The following is a 17,722-nucleotide window of genomic DNA, read 5'->3' as shown; positions in this document are numbered from 1 at the left end:
AGTGATGGACTAAAATGTATAGACGGCATCAAAATCTGCGCTTGGGGGCATTACGGGAGGGGGGGGGTGACACCCCCAAATAGGTATTTGCTCTCTTCTCCGAAACTACCTTCACAAGTTTGATGAAACGTGACCACAATATTCTTCACCCGTGTTGTACCAAATTTTATTGACCGCATCAAAATCTGTGCTCATTAATGGGGTCAGCGGGGGTTTTTTTTGGAAGGTATTTGCTCTATTCTCCAAAACTACACACATAATTTTGATGAAACGACCAAAACCTTCATCACCCATGACATAGCAAAGTCAGGTGAGGTCAGGTATGGGAGCATGCACTGGAGCAGGGTGTCACTGCATCCACTTTCTACCGGTACTCCAGGGGCCTACGTCTGGCCATCCCCCAGGCAGATGCCAAGCACATCCCCATCTCCTTGAGATGCTGATCAACCTGCTGAAATCACGAGGCACGTGGTCGGCTCATTGGCCTCTTCCACTCGCGAAGCTCCCTCGCTGAGAGAATCTGGTGAGCAGGATCAGCGTCAGAAAAACGAGCCACATGTCCATATAGCTGCAGCTGATGCTCACAGACTATGCAGGTAACAAATCTCATTTGAGTCTCTCAGCAACCGCTCGTTGGACACAAAGTCTGACCAGCGATAGCCAAGGATTCTCCAAAGAGAACTGGTACCAAAGGAAGTAAGTCTCCCTCTCAGATTCCTGGTCAGAGTGCAAGTCTCACATCCATACAGCAAGACTGGAAGCAGCAAGGACCTGAAGACTCGATTTTCATCCTCCTGCACAGGTACCAACAGCGCCACACCCCATGATCCAGTGAATCCATTTCTCCCCAGGTCTGACCCAGCGTTTATTGACCTCTGGTTCACAGCCAGCAAAGACATGAATATCACTGCCAAGGTAAGTGAATCTCTCTGTGACCTCAACATCCTCCACAAACAGGTATAGACAAGATAGCAGCATCCAAAATGTTATTGAAAGTGAAAGCTGAATCTTGTTTTTTGACCCAGGAAACCTGTAATCACAGCTGCTCCGACTCCTCATTCAGCACCTTGTGGGCCCCCAAAAGGATATCCAGAGTCTCCGCAAAGATGACTGCATCATCTATGAAATCAAGGTCAGAGATCTTGACATTCCCGAACAATGCACCGCAGCTTGATCTGTCCGACATCCTCCCCAGAATCCAGTTCATACAAGTGCTGAAAAGTGTGGGGGCCAATACACACACCTGATGACCTCCAGTAACAACTGGAAATAAGTTGGAGATGGTACCACCACATCTCACAGCACTCTCACTACCAGCGTATAGTTTAGACATCAGATTGATTCGTTTTGGTGGCACCCCAAGAAAACCAAGATTCCTCCAGAGGACATCCCGATTCACTGAATCAAATGCCTTGCAGAAATCAACATAGGCTGCAAGCAGCCCCTGCCAAAACTCTCATCTGCGCTTGGTGAGGATCCGAAGGGCAAGGCTACGGTCAATCGTTGACCCTCTTTGGTGTAAAGCCTGACTGTTCTGGGCGCTGGTGCTTGAGCAGATGGTGGAGAACCCCATCAAGAATCATCCGAGCAAAGACCTTGCCCGGCACTGAGAGCAGCGTCACTCCTCAGTAGTTGTTGCAGTCCGGGCGACAACCCTTTCCTTTCCAGAGAGGGACAACAAGGCCCCTCTTCCAGTCAAATGGGATGATGCCTGTGTTCCAGGCAGAGCACAGAACTGCATGCAAAGACATAAGTACAGCATTTCCACCAGCCTTGAGAAGTTCATCATGGATGTCACAGATCCCAGGAGCTTTACCCCATTTCAACCCATTCACCGCAGCCTGTGTTTCCACAAACAAAGGTGGATCACAGTTGATTGAAGGTTCAGCAATTGGGAGAGCAACACCTCTGACGTCCAACTCAACAGCTGAAGGATTAACCTGGTACAGCCGCTCAAAGTAACCGGCCCAGCGGGCCTTCACTTCAGGCTCCTCTGTCAAGAGCCCACCATCCTCCGCTCTAATTGCAGTGCATGAGGGGCGGGTTTGAAGGAACGCAATGCGAGAATTCCCCTGTAAGCAGTACGAGAAGCTCTTGACCACAGGTGATGCTCTCGCCCCTCACAGATTCCTCGCACATAGGCCTCCTTGTCCGTCTTCAGTGCACGTAGAGTTTTGCGCCTCAACTCCTTGAACAGCTCAGCTTTGCCATTAAGCCTGGCCCTGCGACTCTGGTCAATGGTATCCAGTGTCCCTTGAGAGACAAAATTCTTCTTTGCCCTTCGGTGAGTTCCAAGACATCCACCGGCAACATCAAGGATGGTGGTCTTGAATGGCACTCCACAACTCTTCAGGATTCCCCAAAACACCCAGAACCCCCAAATCCCCACTCAGCCTGTTCACAAACTCCTCAGCTACCCTCTCATCCTTGAGCTTGCCAACATCCAGCCTCCGCTGGGATGGTACCATTCTCCCGGACAACCTGCAACTTCAGAGTTGCTGCCATAAGCCTGTGGTCGGTAATGAGGAACCGAGCACTCCGATCGACCCTACAGTTCTGGATCATCCTCCAGCGACCATCAACGAGCACATGGTCAATCTCCTTTGCCACACCACCAGCGTTTGAATACCAAGTCCAGTGATGAGCCTGTGGGTGCTGAATCCATGAACCAGCCACCCTAAGTCCATGACTTCTTGCAAAGTCAAGGAACTTAGTGCTATTCTGGTTCACAGTTCCAGTCCCATATGGAACAACACATATCTCATAACCATCCCTATCAGTTCCAGTCAATGCACTGAAATCCCTCAAGATTCGAAAAGCATCTCGCCTCGGGCACTGATCAACTACAGACTCGAGCGTGGCATAGAATGCATCCTTCACGGTGAGGTCACTCGACTCAGTCGGAGCATAGACAGAGACCAGGGAAATGACACCTAAGGAATGACGAATCCTTAGTCTCATAACAAGCTCGTTGACCGATGTTACCTCAATTACACTGAACAACAAAAATTTTTTTACTGGAGATGTGTAAAGTGATTTAGACTAATTTGCGTACGCTGATTTCAAAAATCATAACCGTTTTGCTGTATCACGTCAGGATTTTCAGTAACAGAAATATTCCCATTGCCTAGAAGTCAGGATTTCAATGAAATTTACAAAAATTCATTTATTCATTTATTTCATCATGAATGCTTCAAAATTATAGAAATTACAGAAAAACTCCACTATAATATAATTAAAAATGCTTTAGGCATTTGGCTTTGCGTTTGTGCTGCTCTGTGTCAGTTTCACGATGCAGGAACCAGCAGAAATCGCCCATCATGTTCGGGTTGTGCCGCCCTTGGTAACGCGTCTCCATGAGTGAAATCTCTTGGTGGAATCGCTCGCCGTGCTCGTCCGAGACTGCTCCCAAGTTGTCAGGGAAGAAGTTCAGGTGCTGGTGTAGGAAATGGATTTTCAGGGACATCCTGGAGCCAAGTTTCCTGAAGGACTCCAGCAGCTGCTGCACTATTTCTTCATAGTTGTCCGCGCGCTCGTTCCCCAAGAAGTTGTCCGTCACAGCTTTGAAGCTCCTCCACGCTGCCAGCTCTTTGGGGTTTAGAGTTGTCGGAAAAGTTTCGTCCTTCATAATCTGTCGGATTTGCGGTCCAACAAAGACACCAGCCTTGATCTTGGCCTCCGACAAGGTGTTGCCAAACTTTTCCTTGAGGTATAAAAACCCACGCCCATTCAGATCCATTGCCCGTACAAAACTTTTCATCAAGCCGAGCTTTATGTGGAGTGGTGGAAGGAAAACCTTGGCTGGGTCGACAAGGGCGAGATGCTTCACGTTGTGTCGACCAGGTACATGCTCTTTTCGCTCTTCCCGATCTTTCTTCGTCCAGTGATTCTTGTCGTCTCTGCTATCCCAGAGACAAAGGAAGCACATGTATTTCGTGTAGCCTGACTGCAGCCCTAACAACAGCGCCACCACTTTCAAGTCTCCGCAGATGTGCCAGTTGAAGTCATTGTACTTGATGGAATCAAGCAGCTGCCGCATAGTCTCATAGGTCTCTGTCATGCCGAACGCGTGAGCCAGTGGGACTGATGGTTTCTCGTTGCCATTGTGGAGCAAAACAGCCTTCAAGCTGTTCTTCCCCGAGTCGATGAAGAGGCGCCAGTCTGCAGGATCGTGATCACACCCAAGTTCTTTCAACAGACCGTTGATGTCACTGCAGAATGTCATCGTGTCTTCCATCTCAAAGAACTCAGCCATGTCTCTGTGACGTGCTCTGAACAAGGATATCTTGGTGTTAGGTTCAAGTAGATTCCACTGCTGCAGCCTTGATCCAAGCAGCTCTGCCTTCGCCTTTGACAGCGAGAGATCTCTTACAAGATCATTTAAGTCTCCCTGGTTCAGAAGGTGTGATTCTTGAGTGTCGGGTTCAAAAGGTTCATCATCACCATCCTCTTCACCACTGCTTACAGCTATGTTCTGATCAGCTGGAGGTGTTGGAACGGGTTCTCGTCATCATGAGGCACAGGTTTACGAGCAGAGACGCAGTCAGCGTACTTGATGTGACCTTTATTCTTCTTGTTGAAGCCGGCGATGCTTGTGCAGCAGAAATAACAATCATCATGATGATTCTGGGGCTCACGCCATATCATGGGCACCGCAAATGGCATGCTCGCGCGCTTGCCCACCAACCACTGAGTCAAGGTTGTGTGACAGCTTGTGCAGCAGATGTGTGGTGCCCAGCTCTGTTCTTGGTCCCCCACCTTACACCTGAAGTAGTGAAAGTAGGCAGCCTTCATTTTCACTGCTGTAGATATACTTCGCTGTTGATCTTTTTTGGTATACCAACCACAGACATAACAGAAGTTGTCAGGATGATTGGTACAGGAACGCCTACTCATCTTTATCTGAAAGAAAGAAATATAACACAAGTTAACAACAATTGTACGAAATAGACATGTTAAAGACATATGTAAATTTCATTGAAATCCTGACTTCTAGGCAATGGGAATATTTCTGTTCCTGAAAATCCTGACGTGATACAGCAAAACGGTTATGATTTTTGAAATCAGCATACCCAAATTAGTCTTAATCACTTTACACATCTCCAGTAAAAAAAAATTTTTGAAATTTGTTGTTCAGTGTTATCATTGTAGTCAGCTTATTGGACACAGCTACAGCAACTCCTTGGGCAAGGTAAATATCACAGCGACAAGACCAATAGTAGGTGTAACCACCCATCATGATCTCGCCGCAATCCGGTCTCTGAACCTCAGAGAGTGCTGCAATACCAATGTCCAAACGCTTGAGCTCAGATGATAACAGAGACAGGTGATCATCCTCCCTTAGGAAGAGGACATTCCAGGCACCCACCCAAAGGGAACGCCTCAGGTTAACCCAAGGAGACCGCCGTATAGTGGACGACACCTCAGCACCACCCCGACACACTGCTGCAATCTGTCCCAGGAAGATTACCCCATGGTTTTCTTCCTATCAACAAACAGTGCAGCCCCAAAGGCTTTTCCCTCGTCCCATCATCCGGTGAGCTGCCTTGCGGAGGGCAGCTGCACAGGAGGTACTGCACAGGAGGGTTTTCAATTTTCTTTGCGCTTTTCTCGTGTTTTGCAAAGGCAAGGGTTTTACGGTGGCTGGAGTGCAAATCTTGCCTCCATTCTCCTTCAAAAGCAGAATAACTCAACTGCAGGAGGACGTCCGCAGACACAGTAGGGCACTAGATATGGATGGCCGTTGGCTCACAAGGAGCTCCTCCACCCTTTGATGGGTTTTGTTTTTAATCCTGCTGGGTGGCCATATTGTACACCCTCCTCACTAGGAAACCTCATGGGGGAGACGGTTTCGTCGCCGACAACCCGAGCATGAAACAGGTTAGTACAGGTCTATATGGTACCTGTGGCAAGTCGCAGATCTAATCTGGCCTGACCTTACAATACCAAAGTGTATCAACCGCATCAAAATCTGCACTCATTAAGAGGGTCTACGGGGCGGCGTTTGACTCCCCGCCCAAATAGGTATTTGCTCTCTTCCTCTCTTCTCTTTGCGACACACACGATTTCAATGAAACTTCACCATAACCTTCATCACCCGTGATATACCAAAGTTTGTTCACAGCATTAAAAAAATTCAGGGTCTCAGGGAGACTGCGTTTGTGTCAGGGTTTGTGTCACTGTTGCTCCTCATCCAAGTGAGCTTCAGGACAAGCGGTCATATCTGTAAGCTACTACTGAATTTTGTTTTTGAATAATTTTTCGTTTACGCACAGTTTTTTGATTGTCTCTGGAAGCTTGGCTTCAAGTTACTTTAGTATGCAGCTTTTCAGCTTTCTTGCCAACCTATAAAGTACTAAAACATTTGAATGAGTGAGTGAGTGAATGGTTAGAAAGAGTTTTATATTGTTACAGATCCAGGATTCGAGTTTCACCATGAGGGGAAGCACTTGGGGTCCTCCCAAACTCCCTGTCCTGAGGCCACCAAGCACAAATAAGTTTGTGCTAAGCAACCACCAGCGCCAATGGTACTGTCAATCTAGCGGGGTTACACTACCTCACGTGATACCTTACGAGTGGACGGCCGCACAATGAGAGGGGGGGGGGTTCGTTCCCTCGAAGCGTTCTCTAATTTCTCACCAGCTCAGGTGCAGCCGAGCAGCGCTGTATGTACGCATCGGCTAATCAGAAAAATTACGTGGGGCAGAACTTCCCGGCTACGAATGTCCACTGGACACCAAATGTTTGCCATAATTGAGTGGAGCGCTAGGACTATTCATGCAACATTGAACGGATTATAGTGCTTACCTGCACTTCGAGCTACAAGCCAGAACATTCCAAACACAAGCATCTGCAATGATCGATATATGTAATGATAATATCATCTGTAATGGCATCCATTGTTCCCCAATAACTTCAAAGGACAGTGGTGGGCATCCGTGGTGGTGACTGTGGTTGCGGAATTTGTAGCAGTTGTGTGAGGTGGTTGAAGCGTTACAGAGGTTATGGTGTGATGGTTGAAGCATTGTCGCTGTTTTGGTGAGGTAAGCGAACTTGAATGGATGTAGGGATTTTTTTATCAGGGCATTGTGATGGTTATAAGAATGGTGTAGCGTTGTGGTTTGAGTACAGCAAAGGCCTGAGGTGATGGTCAGTTCGGGAATGGTGTGAAGTTTGAATGAGGTTTTGATGGCACATGCTAATGAGCTGTCTCTTGTTACTATGCGGGCATGCATGCGCGAAAAGATCATGTGTGCAGCAACGTAAATAAAATAGATAAAGAATAGAAATAGAGACCTGCCGAAAAGCGCTTGCAACACATTTTGTCCCATAAATCTACTAGACACAAGGGAAGGGCTATCTAAAATGATAACTCATGAAATAACAGCCTTGGGATCACTATATGTTGTATACCATAACCTAAGGGAAGCACTGGTTTCGCAGAACCGCAACACTATCCCCTTCCTTTTTACCAGACTCGTCCCGAGTCACGAGGCCATCGTGTAGCATGTAGGTGTAGTTCGCTTCAAAAACAATTTACCTACGGGTCCCTGAGTGTGACATTTCAAAAGTTCTATGCATGTTTCAAAAATAATATAAACCGAATGCATTGCCTAACTAAGCTAACTAACTCACGCGGACAACCTTGCGCTAAATTTCCGGAATTTGAACTAAACACAAACACAGGTGGGCTCACAATAATTACTGTGTACATTTATACTATTTACAATACCCTTCGCCCAGAACCTGTAGCTCAAGGGAAATAGTTAATGAAGAACATGGGGTTTCATCTTTGACCTTCTCCGGGATTTCATCTTTGACCTTCTCCGGGATTTCATCTTTGACCTTCTCCGGGATTTCATCTTTGACCTTCTCCGGGATTTCATCTTTGACCTTCCCCCAGGATTTCTTATTCGAGCCTCTCCGGGATTTCATCTTCGACCCTCTCCCGGATTTCATCTTCGACCCTCTCCGGGATTTCTTCTTCGACCCTCTCCGGGATTTCATCTTCGACCCTCTCCGGGATTTCATCTTCGACCCTCTCCGGGATTTCATCTTCGACCCTCTCCGGGATTTCATCTTCGACCCTCTCCGGGATTTCATCTTCGACCCTCTCCGGGATTTCATCTTTGACCCTCTCCGGGATTTCATCTTCGACCCTCTCCGGGATTTCATCTTCGACCCTCTGTGACATTAGAGATAAAAAAAAATATGGCATATATATATATATATATATATATATATATATATATATATATATATATATATATATATATATATATATATGACATATGACATTTAAGATTCTGAACACAGGAATATATGACATTGGAGACAAAAATTAAACAAAACAAGATGAAAATCAATACAGAACACAATTGAAATAATGGAAGTACGGATGTACGCAGACAATATAATTGTATGGGTTGAGAGTGGAGGGACTAAATGGAAGGAGATGCAGGCCTTTGTCTCTCGGATGGACTGCTCAAATAACTTGTCGGCTGGGAAGTGAAATGGGAGGTGAAACTACAGGTCCTCAAAGGTCCAGCAAAGGGGAGTTAAACCTCCAGGTCCAGCAATGGGGAGAAAGCCTGGAGCGATTCGGCGCTGCCCTGATCGGGCTTTCTGGTGAGTCACACAGCGAATCTGGAAGCGAGCTATCGAACGGGCTGCACAGCGAATCCGGATCGGAGAAGTCATCACCGAGGTGCCGCAAGATGGTGCAATAAGAGTGCCGGGGAAATAAGAATATTTGTACGAAGATGACGCAAATTGACTTGATGGAAATTGTCGACTTTCCATAGTACAGTACTTAACACTGTTGAAAGTATGATCCCAGTGTAGAACAATGAAAACTATAGTTGCTTGAGTTTGGCAACAGTAAAGTTGGCAACGATGATGTACTTTTGCACATGGGATGAGCTTTGACTTGCATCGGAGTGACGGGTGCAGATTTTAAAGTACCGATGTACCACATCGGATTTATGTGTGTCTTGGTCATATTTTTTTTCTTCCAAAACACTGAGTCAGTTCATTGTTCAAAGGTCGACATGCATTCCAAATTACCTTTCACCATGCCTGTGAATGATTCCCAGGTACACACGTTGAGATTGCTGGTTCCCTGCCGTCAAATACCAGCGAAGCCCAGTGAAAGGAAAATGGCAGATTGACAGTAGATGGACGAGTCCCAAAAATTGGGGTGACAACATGTGCTACATATAACTCAATGACAGATTACTACAAAATATTTTGTCTGCTTCGGGAATACTATACATTCTGTATTTGTATCCAAAAAAATTATCGAATCGGAATGACTGAAGCAAATCTCGATTGGGAAAATAACATATTGTCTTCAGCCTGTATACTCATATTACAGAATGAAATTGGATCGCCCTAACGTGGTCTCTGACAAGGAAATTCCGTTTACAGAATAATGCAGGTGGACCCAGGCATGTGCTTGACCGACTGTCTTAAAAAGGCCGAATAAATATAGAAAAACAAAGAAACTGATGGAGGTGTTCCTCTTTTTTTCCTGCCTGTGGAACCAACTTACACATTCTCTTCAATCTCATTCTTCTCTCTACGTCTTCAAGAAATCTGGTCACCACAATTTCAGATCATGATCATTTCTATCCTCGTTTTTCCCTTCTGAGAGTTGTCTTCTGTGTCCGTCTTGTCCACCCCATGCGTCCTTTTCTACCCCCGTTCCTCCCCACACCATTGTTTGTCCAAGTCCACCTCTATCTTGTTCTTCAACTCTGCTGTTGGTGTCTCCACCTCCTCCCGTGTCTCTCCTCCACTGTTCCTTTTGTCTTGTTACATCCTCATCTGTGCGGGGCAATGTGGGCAGTGTACTATCCCTTCAGTGTGCTCGCTCTTCCATGAGCTTGGACTGTGTAAAAGAAACAAAACAAATAAGGTGAGCGTGAGAGATTGCTCATCATTCATGACGAGCTCTGAAGGCTTGTATCAGATTTGACAGCAACGTGCAGATGGCAGGGAAGGAAAGCAGCAAGGGGGGGGGGCTGGAGGGGGTAGAAAAATTGTCTCTAAACCTACTCTCCCCCTCTGGGGGAGTTAATTATGGTGTGCCTGAAAACTTAAAAAATGGTTGATGCAGTGGGGCCATACCTGGCTCGCTGGCAGAGAGGCTGACCAACTGTTACACCTACTCTTATATAACAATTTTGGACTCAATGGGTCCTCTCAAATGCCAATTACTCTACTCTATCCTTACAAGAGGCTGAAACATGTATGCTGTGGAGGAGAATATCGATCTAATCCTTATTCGACAATCAAACCACTTGCTTCAAATAGTGGGCCTAAAAGTACAGTGGTCTAAAATGATGTGCAACTTTTCAAACAGCTGTCATAATTTCACTGTGACCTTCTTTTTATTTTCAGATTGCCGAAAGAGCAATGTTTAAAGATTTTTTTTCCATCAAAGTTTCAACCATGTTGAACAATTTCTCTGAACCCCAGTGGACACTAGCTAGTTTCATTGACATTTTTTGCAACAAAGTAATATGTTTCCACATAAAGGCAGTTTGTAGGGTCTATCCAAATGGAATAATTCCACAATACAAAAGCATCAATTGTGTTGTTCAAATATTTGGACACTGGAAGTGTGAAAGACCAAATTAAACGACACAGAACTTGGTAGAAAACCTTCAGTGAGAACACTTAACAAGAGACTAAGACAAGCTTACACGACCGTTGGCAGCATGATACACTACAATCTGAAACTAGCGATGCAAGATACAGTTATTGCAGCATGAGACCAAAATAATTAAGACGGAGAGGTTCGAATTTTGCACCGCCATTGCCCAACGGATTGAAGAAAACCAGGATTTTCTTGACAACAACTTATTTCGTGGTGAGGTCGTCTTCCATCTCAACGGCCACGTGAACAAACAGAAAATGTGATTTTTGACAGAACAGCAACCGCACAAAAATGTGGAACAACTACCACTTTCTGTAGCGAAAGTAACGGTTTGGTGTGCTATGGGACGTAGCAGTATAACAGGACCTTCCTTCTTTAAGAACGAAGCTGGACATGCAGTAACAGTCAATACAGATAGATACATTGACATGCTGCAGAGAAGATTCCTTCAAGTACTGAGAAGTAAGCAAGACATCACGATGAATTCCGTCATCCTCCAGCAAGACGGTGCACCACCTCATATGTCAAATGGTGCTTCAGAGTTTTTTGAGACGACATCTCACAGTTGATCGACTCATTCCTCGAATGACGGACAACCCATGGCCTCCCTACTCCCCAGATCTTTCTCCTCCTGACTACCTATGGTGGTACCTCAAAGCTAAAGTAGATTAAAACAACCCACACACATTGCAGTAGTTAAAACATAACATCAGGATGCATACCAGCTCCAGTTCTCAGCTGAGTCATCGACAACTTCAGTGTCTGTGTGGTAGCTGTCATTCAGAGGAGCGATGCTTGGATTGAGAACTTCATCAACTACGAATGATATCACTCGTTATTGCTTGTTGAAGCTTTTCTTTTGCTCTAATAAACAAAAATTTGACTAATCCTGTGCATTATTAGTCAAAAACAAGTAAAGTCAACCAGGAATATAAAATATTGCAGTTGATTGAAAACGTTGCACATAATTTTGGCCCACCCTTTACGTTTAATCCCACTATGGTAGGCCGAATGACAAATTTACCCAACTGCTCAGCATGGTGGGCTCATCCTCCGAATTTGGGCATGGCACTCACAAATTTTTCCTTCTGTGCTCTGACAAAATCAGCTGGCTGGATAGTGTGGCCCCAACCCAGGCCTCCATACCTGTCAAGTCGGTCTCTGGTGTGTGCTCCCCTTCCTCCCCCTCCCCCAACTCAAATGGCATTACTACAGATTCTGTCTGAGTTAAGGTAAAATGTCTATATTCTGTGTTTGTCTCCAAATCTCCTGTACCCAACCCATCCAGTTCAAAGCTCGTAATGAATGGCAAATGATCGCTCGTGTGCATCTAAAACACGCCTTGCATTCATTTGGAGTGAGTAATTTGTTGCTTGCCTTTTTTTGCACAGAGTCCAGGCTCATAGAATATCTAGAACACTGAATGGATCAGGGCAGAGCAGGACAAAAGGAACAGCAGAGAGAGAAGGGAGGGGAGTACCACAGTTGAGTTGAAGGAGAAGATAGAGGGAGACTTGGACAAACAGTGGGTGTGGGGAGGAATGGGGGGGGGGAAAGGATGGATGGGGTGGACAAGGTGGATACAGAAGGATACTGAGGAGGGAAAAACTGGAAATTTGGAAGGAGGAGGGCTTGGGGTGTGGGTAACGAGTGTAGAAAAGATCATGGTTTTGGATTGGGATGATTTGAGGTGATGGTGAACAGCTGTCTTCAAGACCCAAAGGGGTTTTTTGTACACATATTCAAGGCTCGTGGAAGAGCTAGTACACTGAACTGACCAGGATGTAACAGACAAAAACAAGACGCAAAGCACGCTTGCATGTGGTGAACAAGTTGGACACAGAGGCTGCTTGGGATGGATACAGAAGGAAACTCCAAGGAGGGAAAACTGGAAGGAGGAGGGATTTCTGTGGGGTTAACGAGATTAGAAAAGATCACGGTTTTGTATTGGGGACGATCTCAGATGGTGATGAACAGCTGCCTTGAAGACCGAGAGGTTTACCTGCCCTTTGCCTTTCCAACCCACGAATTATTCGAGCATTCTGTCCGAGATACGATGGCCTGCCTCTCCCTCACTCTAGTTCCTCCACTCTCAACCCACACCCTTCATTGTCGATTGGTGTGCATATATTATTTCAATAGTGTTCTGTATTGATTTGTTTAATTATTGTCTCTCATGTCATTTACTCCTGTGTTCATGATTAATTTGATTGCAAGTTGACAAATAAACTCTTGTGAATTTATTAGATCAAACAACGTTTTGTTTTATTATCTGCATGGAGTTACCCTTAAATTCAATCACTCTCCTCTGATTAACAAGACAAATTTTGGAGAGTGATCATTTACTCACCTGCATTTTGCTCTTGATGAGCTCTGCACTCTCTCTTCAACTTACAGCCACATATACCCACGGTCAACATGAATTTGTAGCTTTCTCACCTGAGAAGATAGAAACAGTTCTCTCCAGCCTTGACTTTGCTTTTAGTGACAGGCCCAGATGGCAAGTACCCATGTTCTCTGCTGTTCTTGCTTTCCCTTTGTCTGCCATTTTCAGTCGTTGGTCACCTCCCATCAGCCTAGAGGTCATTACAAATACATTATAAACATCACCTTCCCCTTTGGTCACCTCCCATTAGCCTAGAGGTCAGTAAACATCACTCCTGTCTCAAAGAAGGGTGCAAAAACAAATCATATCAACTCCAGACAACTGAGCTTACTTCAAATTACAAGCCAAGTCATGGAATCCATCATTGCTGCTGATGTCAAGCCTTTAGTTTCCTATTTCCAAACAGCCTGATATCCATCCCAGTCACTCAACTCTGGTAATGCTCATGCTCCTTTCTCATCAATGGTTGGAGTCCCAAAATCTCAATCAAGAGGTCAGGACTATCTCCTTGGACATATCTTGGGCATTCAACACAGTCTGGCATCCTGCTTTACTTGCTTGCTAAACTCTCTGCCTGTAGCATACAAGGCTGCCTTAATTCCTGGATCTTTGACTTCCTCCATTCAAGTAGTCAATGTGTCGTTTCATGGAACCCTCCTTCCCTCTCCCAGTGGAAGCTGTAGTTCCCCATGGCAGTGTTTTGGGCCCAGTCTTGTTCCTCATTTACATAAATGACCTCTCTGATGATCTGGAATTTCCTCTCTTCCTTTTTGCAGACGACTCCATATTGTGTGTGTCCTATGGTACTCCGTCCGACTGCTAGTCAGACTGCAGCTGCCTCATTCTCTGCTGTTTTAAAATGGATTAGATACTGGTCTGATAAATATCACATGCTCTTCAATCCTGGAAAATCTCCCTGGCTCACCCTGTTTCTCAGAATCATCAAACTAACCCACTTATCTCTTTCCATGGTCAACCACTGGAAGAGGTTCATGCTCTTGAAATTCTCAGCCTAACTATCAGCCATGACCTCTCTTGGACCGACCACCTCGCAAAGCTGGCCTCCACAGCCAGCCGAGGACTGGCTATCATCTGTCGATCTGTCTTTCCTTGAAATATCATACAGTTATCACAGCATTTGGATATTTTGTGATCGGGAAATTAACCATTTTAAAATGAAATATGGTAAACTTTATATTTAAGCAGTGTGTTATTCATCATCTGTATATTCAGGGTGGTCCAAAATGATGTGCAACTTTTTATTTAACTGCAATATTTTTTTTACTGGTCCATTTTGTTTGCTTTTGTCTCATAATACACATAATTAGTTAAATTTTTGTTTATTAGAGCAAAAAAAATGCTTCAACAAGCAATAAAGTGGTTTACCCCAATTTAGTAGTTGATGGAGTGCTCAATCCAAGCACAGTGCCTCTGGATGATAGCTGCCACATGGACACTGAAGTTGTCAATGACTCAGCTGGGAAGTGCAGCTGGTATGCGTCTGTGTGGATGCGTCCCAGTGGATCCCGCAGGAAGGTGGGAATAATCGGGGTCATAGTAGTAGTAGTAGTAGTAGTAGTAGTAGTAGTAGTAGTAGTAGTAGTAGTAGTAGTAGTAGTAGTAGTAGTAGTATATGGTAGTCTTCATACAAAATGGATGATTTTCTTCAAGAAATTGTGTAATGTAATTGCCAGATGAATTTGGGTTGCCCTTTTTAGTTTCTCCATCTGTGTACTTAGTTTGTTATGTTGTGACCCCAGGTTCAAATACCATCATGTTGATTTATTTATGGTCTCATGTTCTTGTAAACCCATGTAAAAGTGCATCATTGTGCTTGTTCTAAAATGTGCGCCTTTGTGTGTACATAACTCTTTTATGTGTCTTTTACAGAAACCTCTAAATATGGGTGGTTCAAGCATTGGAAAGGAAATTGATAACCTAGATGCCAGAAAATTTATCTTCAACTTCAATTCAACCTGGCATGTAAATATTACATATGCAAAGTGGTAGATTTGTTGGACTGCCTCTCCTGCCTTTTGTATGTTCCAGTACCCCTCCTTCCTCCTCCCTCCCCCCCACCCCCGCTCTCTCCTATCCTTTCCCTACTCCTTCCAGCAGTTCCAACCGTCCTTTTCTCCCCTGACTGCCACCCACCCCACCTCCTCCGCATCCCTTCCCCTCCCCACTTCCTCCACCTTCCTTCTCCCCCTCTCCACTTCCTCCACCTCCCTTCCACTCTCACTTCCTTCATCTCCATTCCCATTGCCCCCCAATATCTTCCCCAACATTTCGACCATAATTTTCTCCCCTTTCCTTCTTTTTTCTTTTCAATTTTTTTTTTTTTTCATTTTACACCCTCCTCCGCTGAGTCCACACATATGGTGATAAGAGCAAAGGATAGTTTCAAAAGTCGTGGCTCAATTTGCTCTGTCTGTTGCGCTGTGCCAGCCCATTGTCCCGCTTCGCTTCATGACGATGAGTGTGTGGATCTCATAACCTATTATTGTTAATTTCTTACACAGGTCTCAATCTTCAAATGAAAGAGTGGAATGTAAGTTGGTGAATGCAACAACGTATAGGATTAGCAAGCATGTGAAAGACGAGAGTTTGAATTCACAACTTTTGTCCACAACATTGCTGTTGCACATCCAAGCCCATTGTTAGGCAATGGGTGGAATCAACAGGACGTTGATGGAGGTATGCTAACCACCATGGGAAGCAAGGAGAAGCTGATGTTTCAGATGTTAACCCTTCGTGGGAGCAAAAGAATGTCGATTTATTTCATTTTTATATGGCTCTTTTGCTTTGATGAAGGGTCATTGTCCAAAACGACAGCTTCCTGCTTTCCACGGGGGTTAGCTTACTTCGATCAATGTTCTATTGATTCCGTCCATGTTGCTCTACCTGTCTGCCGAAGCAGAATGACACTCGCCTTCAGGATGACTGGTTTGCCATTGCTGGGCACTTTGATTTGTAACTGTTAATTTTTTGTTTCACTCTTGCTGGATAAAACTTTCTCATGATCTTCTTCATACTCAACTCAAAGCATGATCATTGATTGAAAACAAAATTCAGGTGATTGAAACTCTATGCTTTGCTCGGATTTTTTTTTTTTAATTTAGTTTGTTTTTTGGATCGATTTATCCTCAATACATTACTAACCACCACCCCTCACACTCACCGTCCACTTTACTTCTGGCGGTTGGAATCACTGGAAAATGTTTAAGCTTTAGATGATGAACACGGTTCTCACACGTATAGCACAAATACATCACAATATTTTCCGACTGAATTGAACTACAACCGTGACAATGTGAAAAGAGAGAAACAATTGGCTTCACCGGAGTTTTATGCAATTCAGCATAAGCGTGGAAAAACCCAACAGAGAGGTAACACACTGCGCGAGTGGCTGGGTTCTCCAGCAACAAAAGAGAAAAGAAATTCATTGTTACCACCTGTTGTGTCAAAGGTCAGGACTGGACCAGCGGTGACAAGAAGAGAGAAAATCTGTCCGTGGGAGTTTACAAGGAGGAGGAAAGACATTGATGAGAGCATCCTGTATAAACTAAGCTCGCTTCCCTGAAATGACACGAGTCAATGAACAACTTGACATTATGGTCTCCTTTCTATAAATCTGGAAACCTGAGTATGTACATGCATGGAAAAGGTATTTGGAAATAGCAAAACGTTTATTAAGAAAAGTCACAACAGTGTAATTTTGGTAATGGGAAGACACATATTCCAAAGTGCTTATACAAGAAGAACATTATTCATTTTCCTTTCCTCTCAAACCCTTCTCCCCTTCAAGCAAAACCAAAGCACATACATATATATATATATCCCTCATGGAATAGAGCAGGAAAATTAATGCACTGTGGGTGCTCTGTGTTTTCTGCTTTCGGCGCTAAACAGATTTGAAAGTTTGTCTTGGCGTGGTCGGTTGAGTTTTCCGGTAATGTAGCACCTCGGCTTGGCTCCTCTCGTGGAATATTTTCACGACCCCTCGGGTGGACTGGGGGGGGGGGATTCTATGCTGCGTTAAATTTTGACTCCAATTTTTATGTACACACCAGTGCTGTCATGTTTATATATCAATAACATCGCATTATAAATACTAGAGAGTTCATACAACACATTATCCCATGCAGTCTTGATAAAAAAGGATGTGGGTGGGGTCTGTGAGCAGCAAATTTGATTGGTCAAGATGATGTAAAATGGCGTAATATTTTGTCCAAGTACTGCTAAACTGAATGTTTTTGAAAGTGCCAATAACGCGATTTGCGTACTGCAGTGTTCAAGTCGATAATTCAATTGAAATAAAATAGAGATTTTAAAGGTTGTAAATGTTTTTGTTTTTTTCAGAAGTTTACCACCACTGATGCAGCGTCTTTTACACCACCATATTTAATAGTCACGTTCGTTATTCGTGCCTGTTGTTTGTGTCCTTTATGACGTCAAAATAGTAAGTTTCCTGTTTGGAATGATTTTCAATTTTGTTTAACTGCCAGACAGACAGAAAGACGAAAACAACTACCTTACTCCTCTCTGTGCATGCATGATCGGGACAAATTCAGAGGCAAAGAAAGTACTGCACTGCTAAATTACATGTTTGTTTTCCGATTCATGCTCAGATTTGTGTTGAAAATACAAGATTCAATTGAAATTATGTTGTT

General features: G+C 44.4%; 1 protein-coding gene and 1 long non-coding RNA gene across 6 annotated transcripts in view; one reads left to right on the top strand and one right to left on the bottom strand.

Moving 5' to 3' along the window:
* Nucleotides 1–7,886: 7,886 nt before the first annotated feature.
* The window catches only part of LOC147024981 (uncharacterized), a 120,256-nt gene continuing 110,420 nt past the window's right edge, over nucleotides 7,887–17,722 (bottom strand). For 4 of the 5 annotated variants that reach the window (XM_085885478.1, XM_085885481.1, XM_085885479.1 and 1 more), the window contains one exon: nucleotides 7,907–8,185. In XM_085885478.1, the coding sequence (XP_085741604.1) occupies nucleotides 7,910–8,185 (276 nt within the window). In that variant the 3' untranslated portion in view covers nucleotides 7,907–7,909. Of the gene's footprint in view, nucleotides 8,186–17,722 lie in introns of all 5 variants that reach the window. The other variant, XM_085885480.1, reaches the window with a different exon arrangement.
* On the top strand, nucleotides 14,049–15,922 carry LOC147024983 (uncharacterized). Its single transcript, XR_015059288.1, has 3 exons — nucleotides 14,049–14,585; nucleotides 14,940–15,032; nucleotides 15,572–15,922. It is a non-coding gene; the product is annotated as an uncharacterized LOC147024983 (long non-coding RNA).

Source organism: Eptatretus burgeri, chromosome 6 (assembly GCF_056783735.1).
Source record: "Eptatretus burgeri isolate ZD-2024b chromosome 6, Ebu_testis_v1, whole genome shotgun sequence".
In the NCBI taxonomy this organism is placed as follows: Eukaryota; Metazoa; Chordata; class Myxini; order Myxiniformes; family Myxinidae; genus Eptatretus; species Eptatretus burgeri.
The sequence above is the reverse complement of the archived record's forward strand: the minus strand, read 5'-3'. Positions and strand labels throughout refer to the sequence as shown.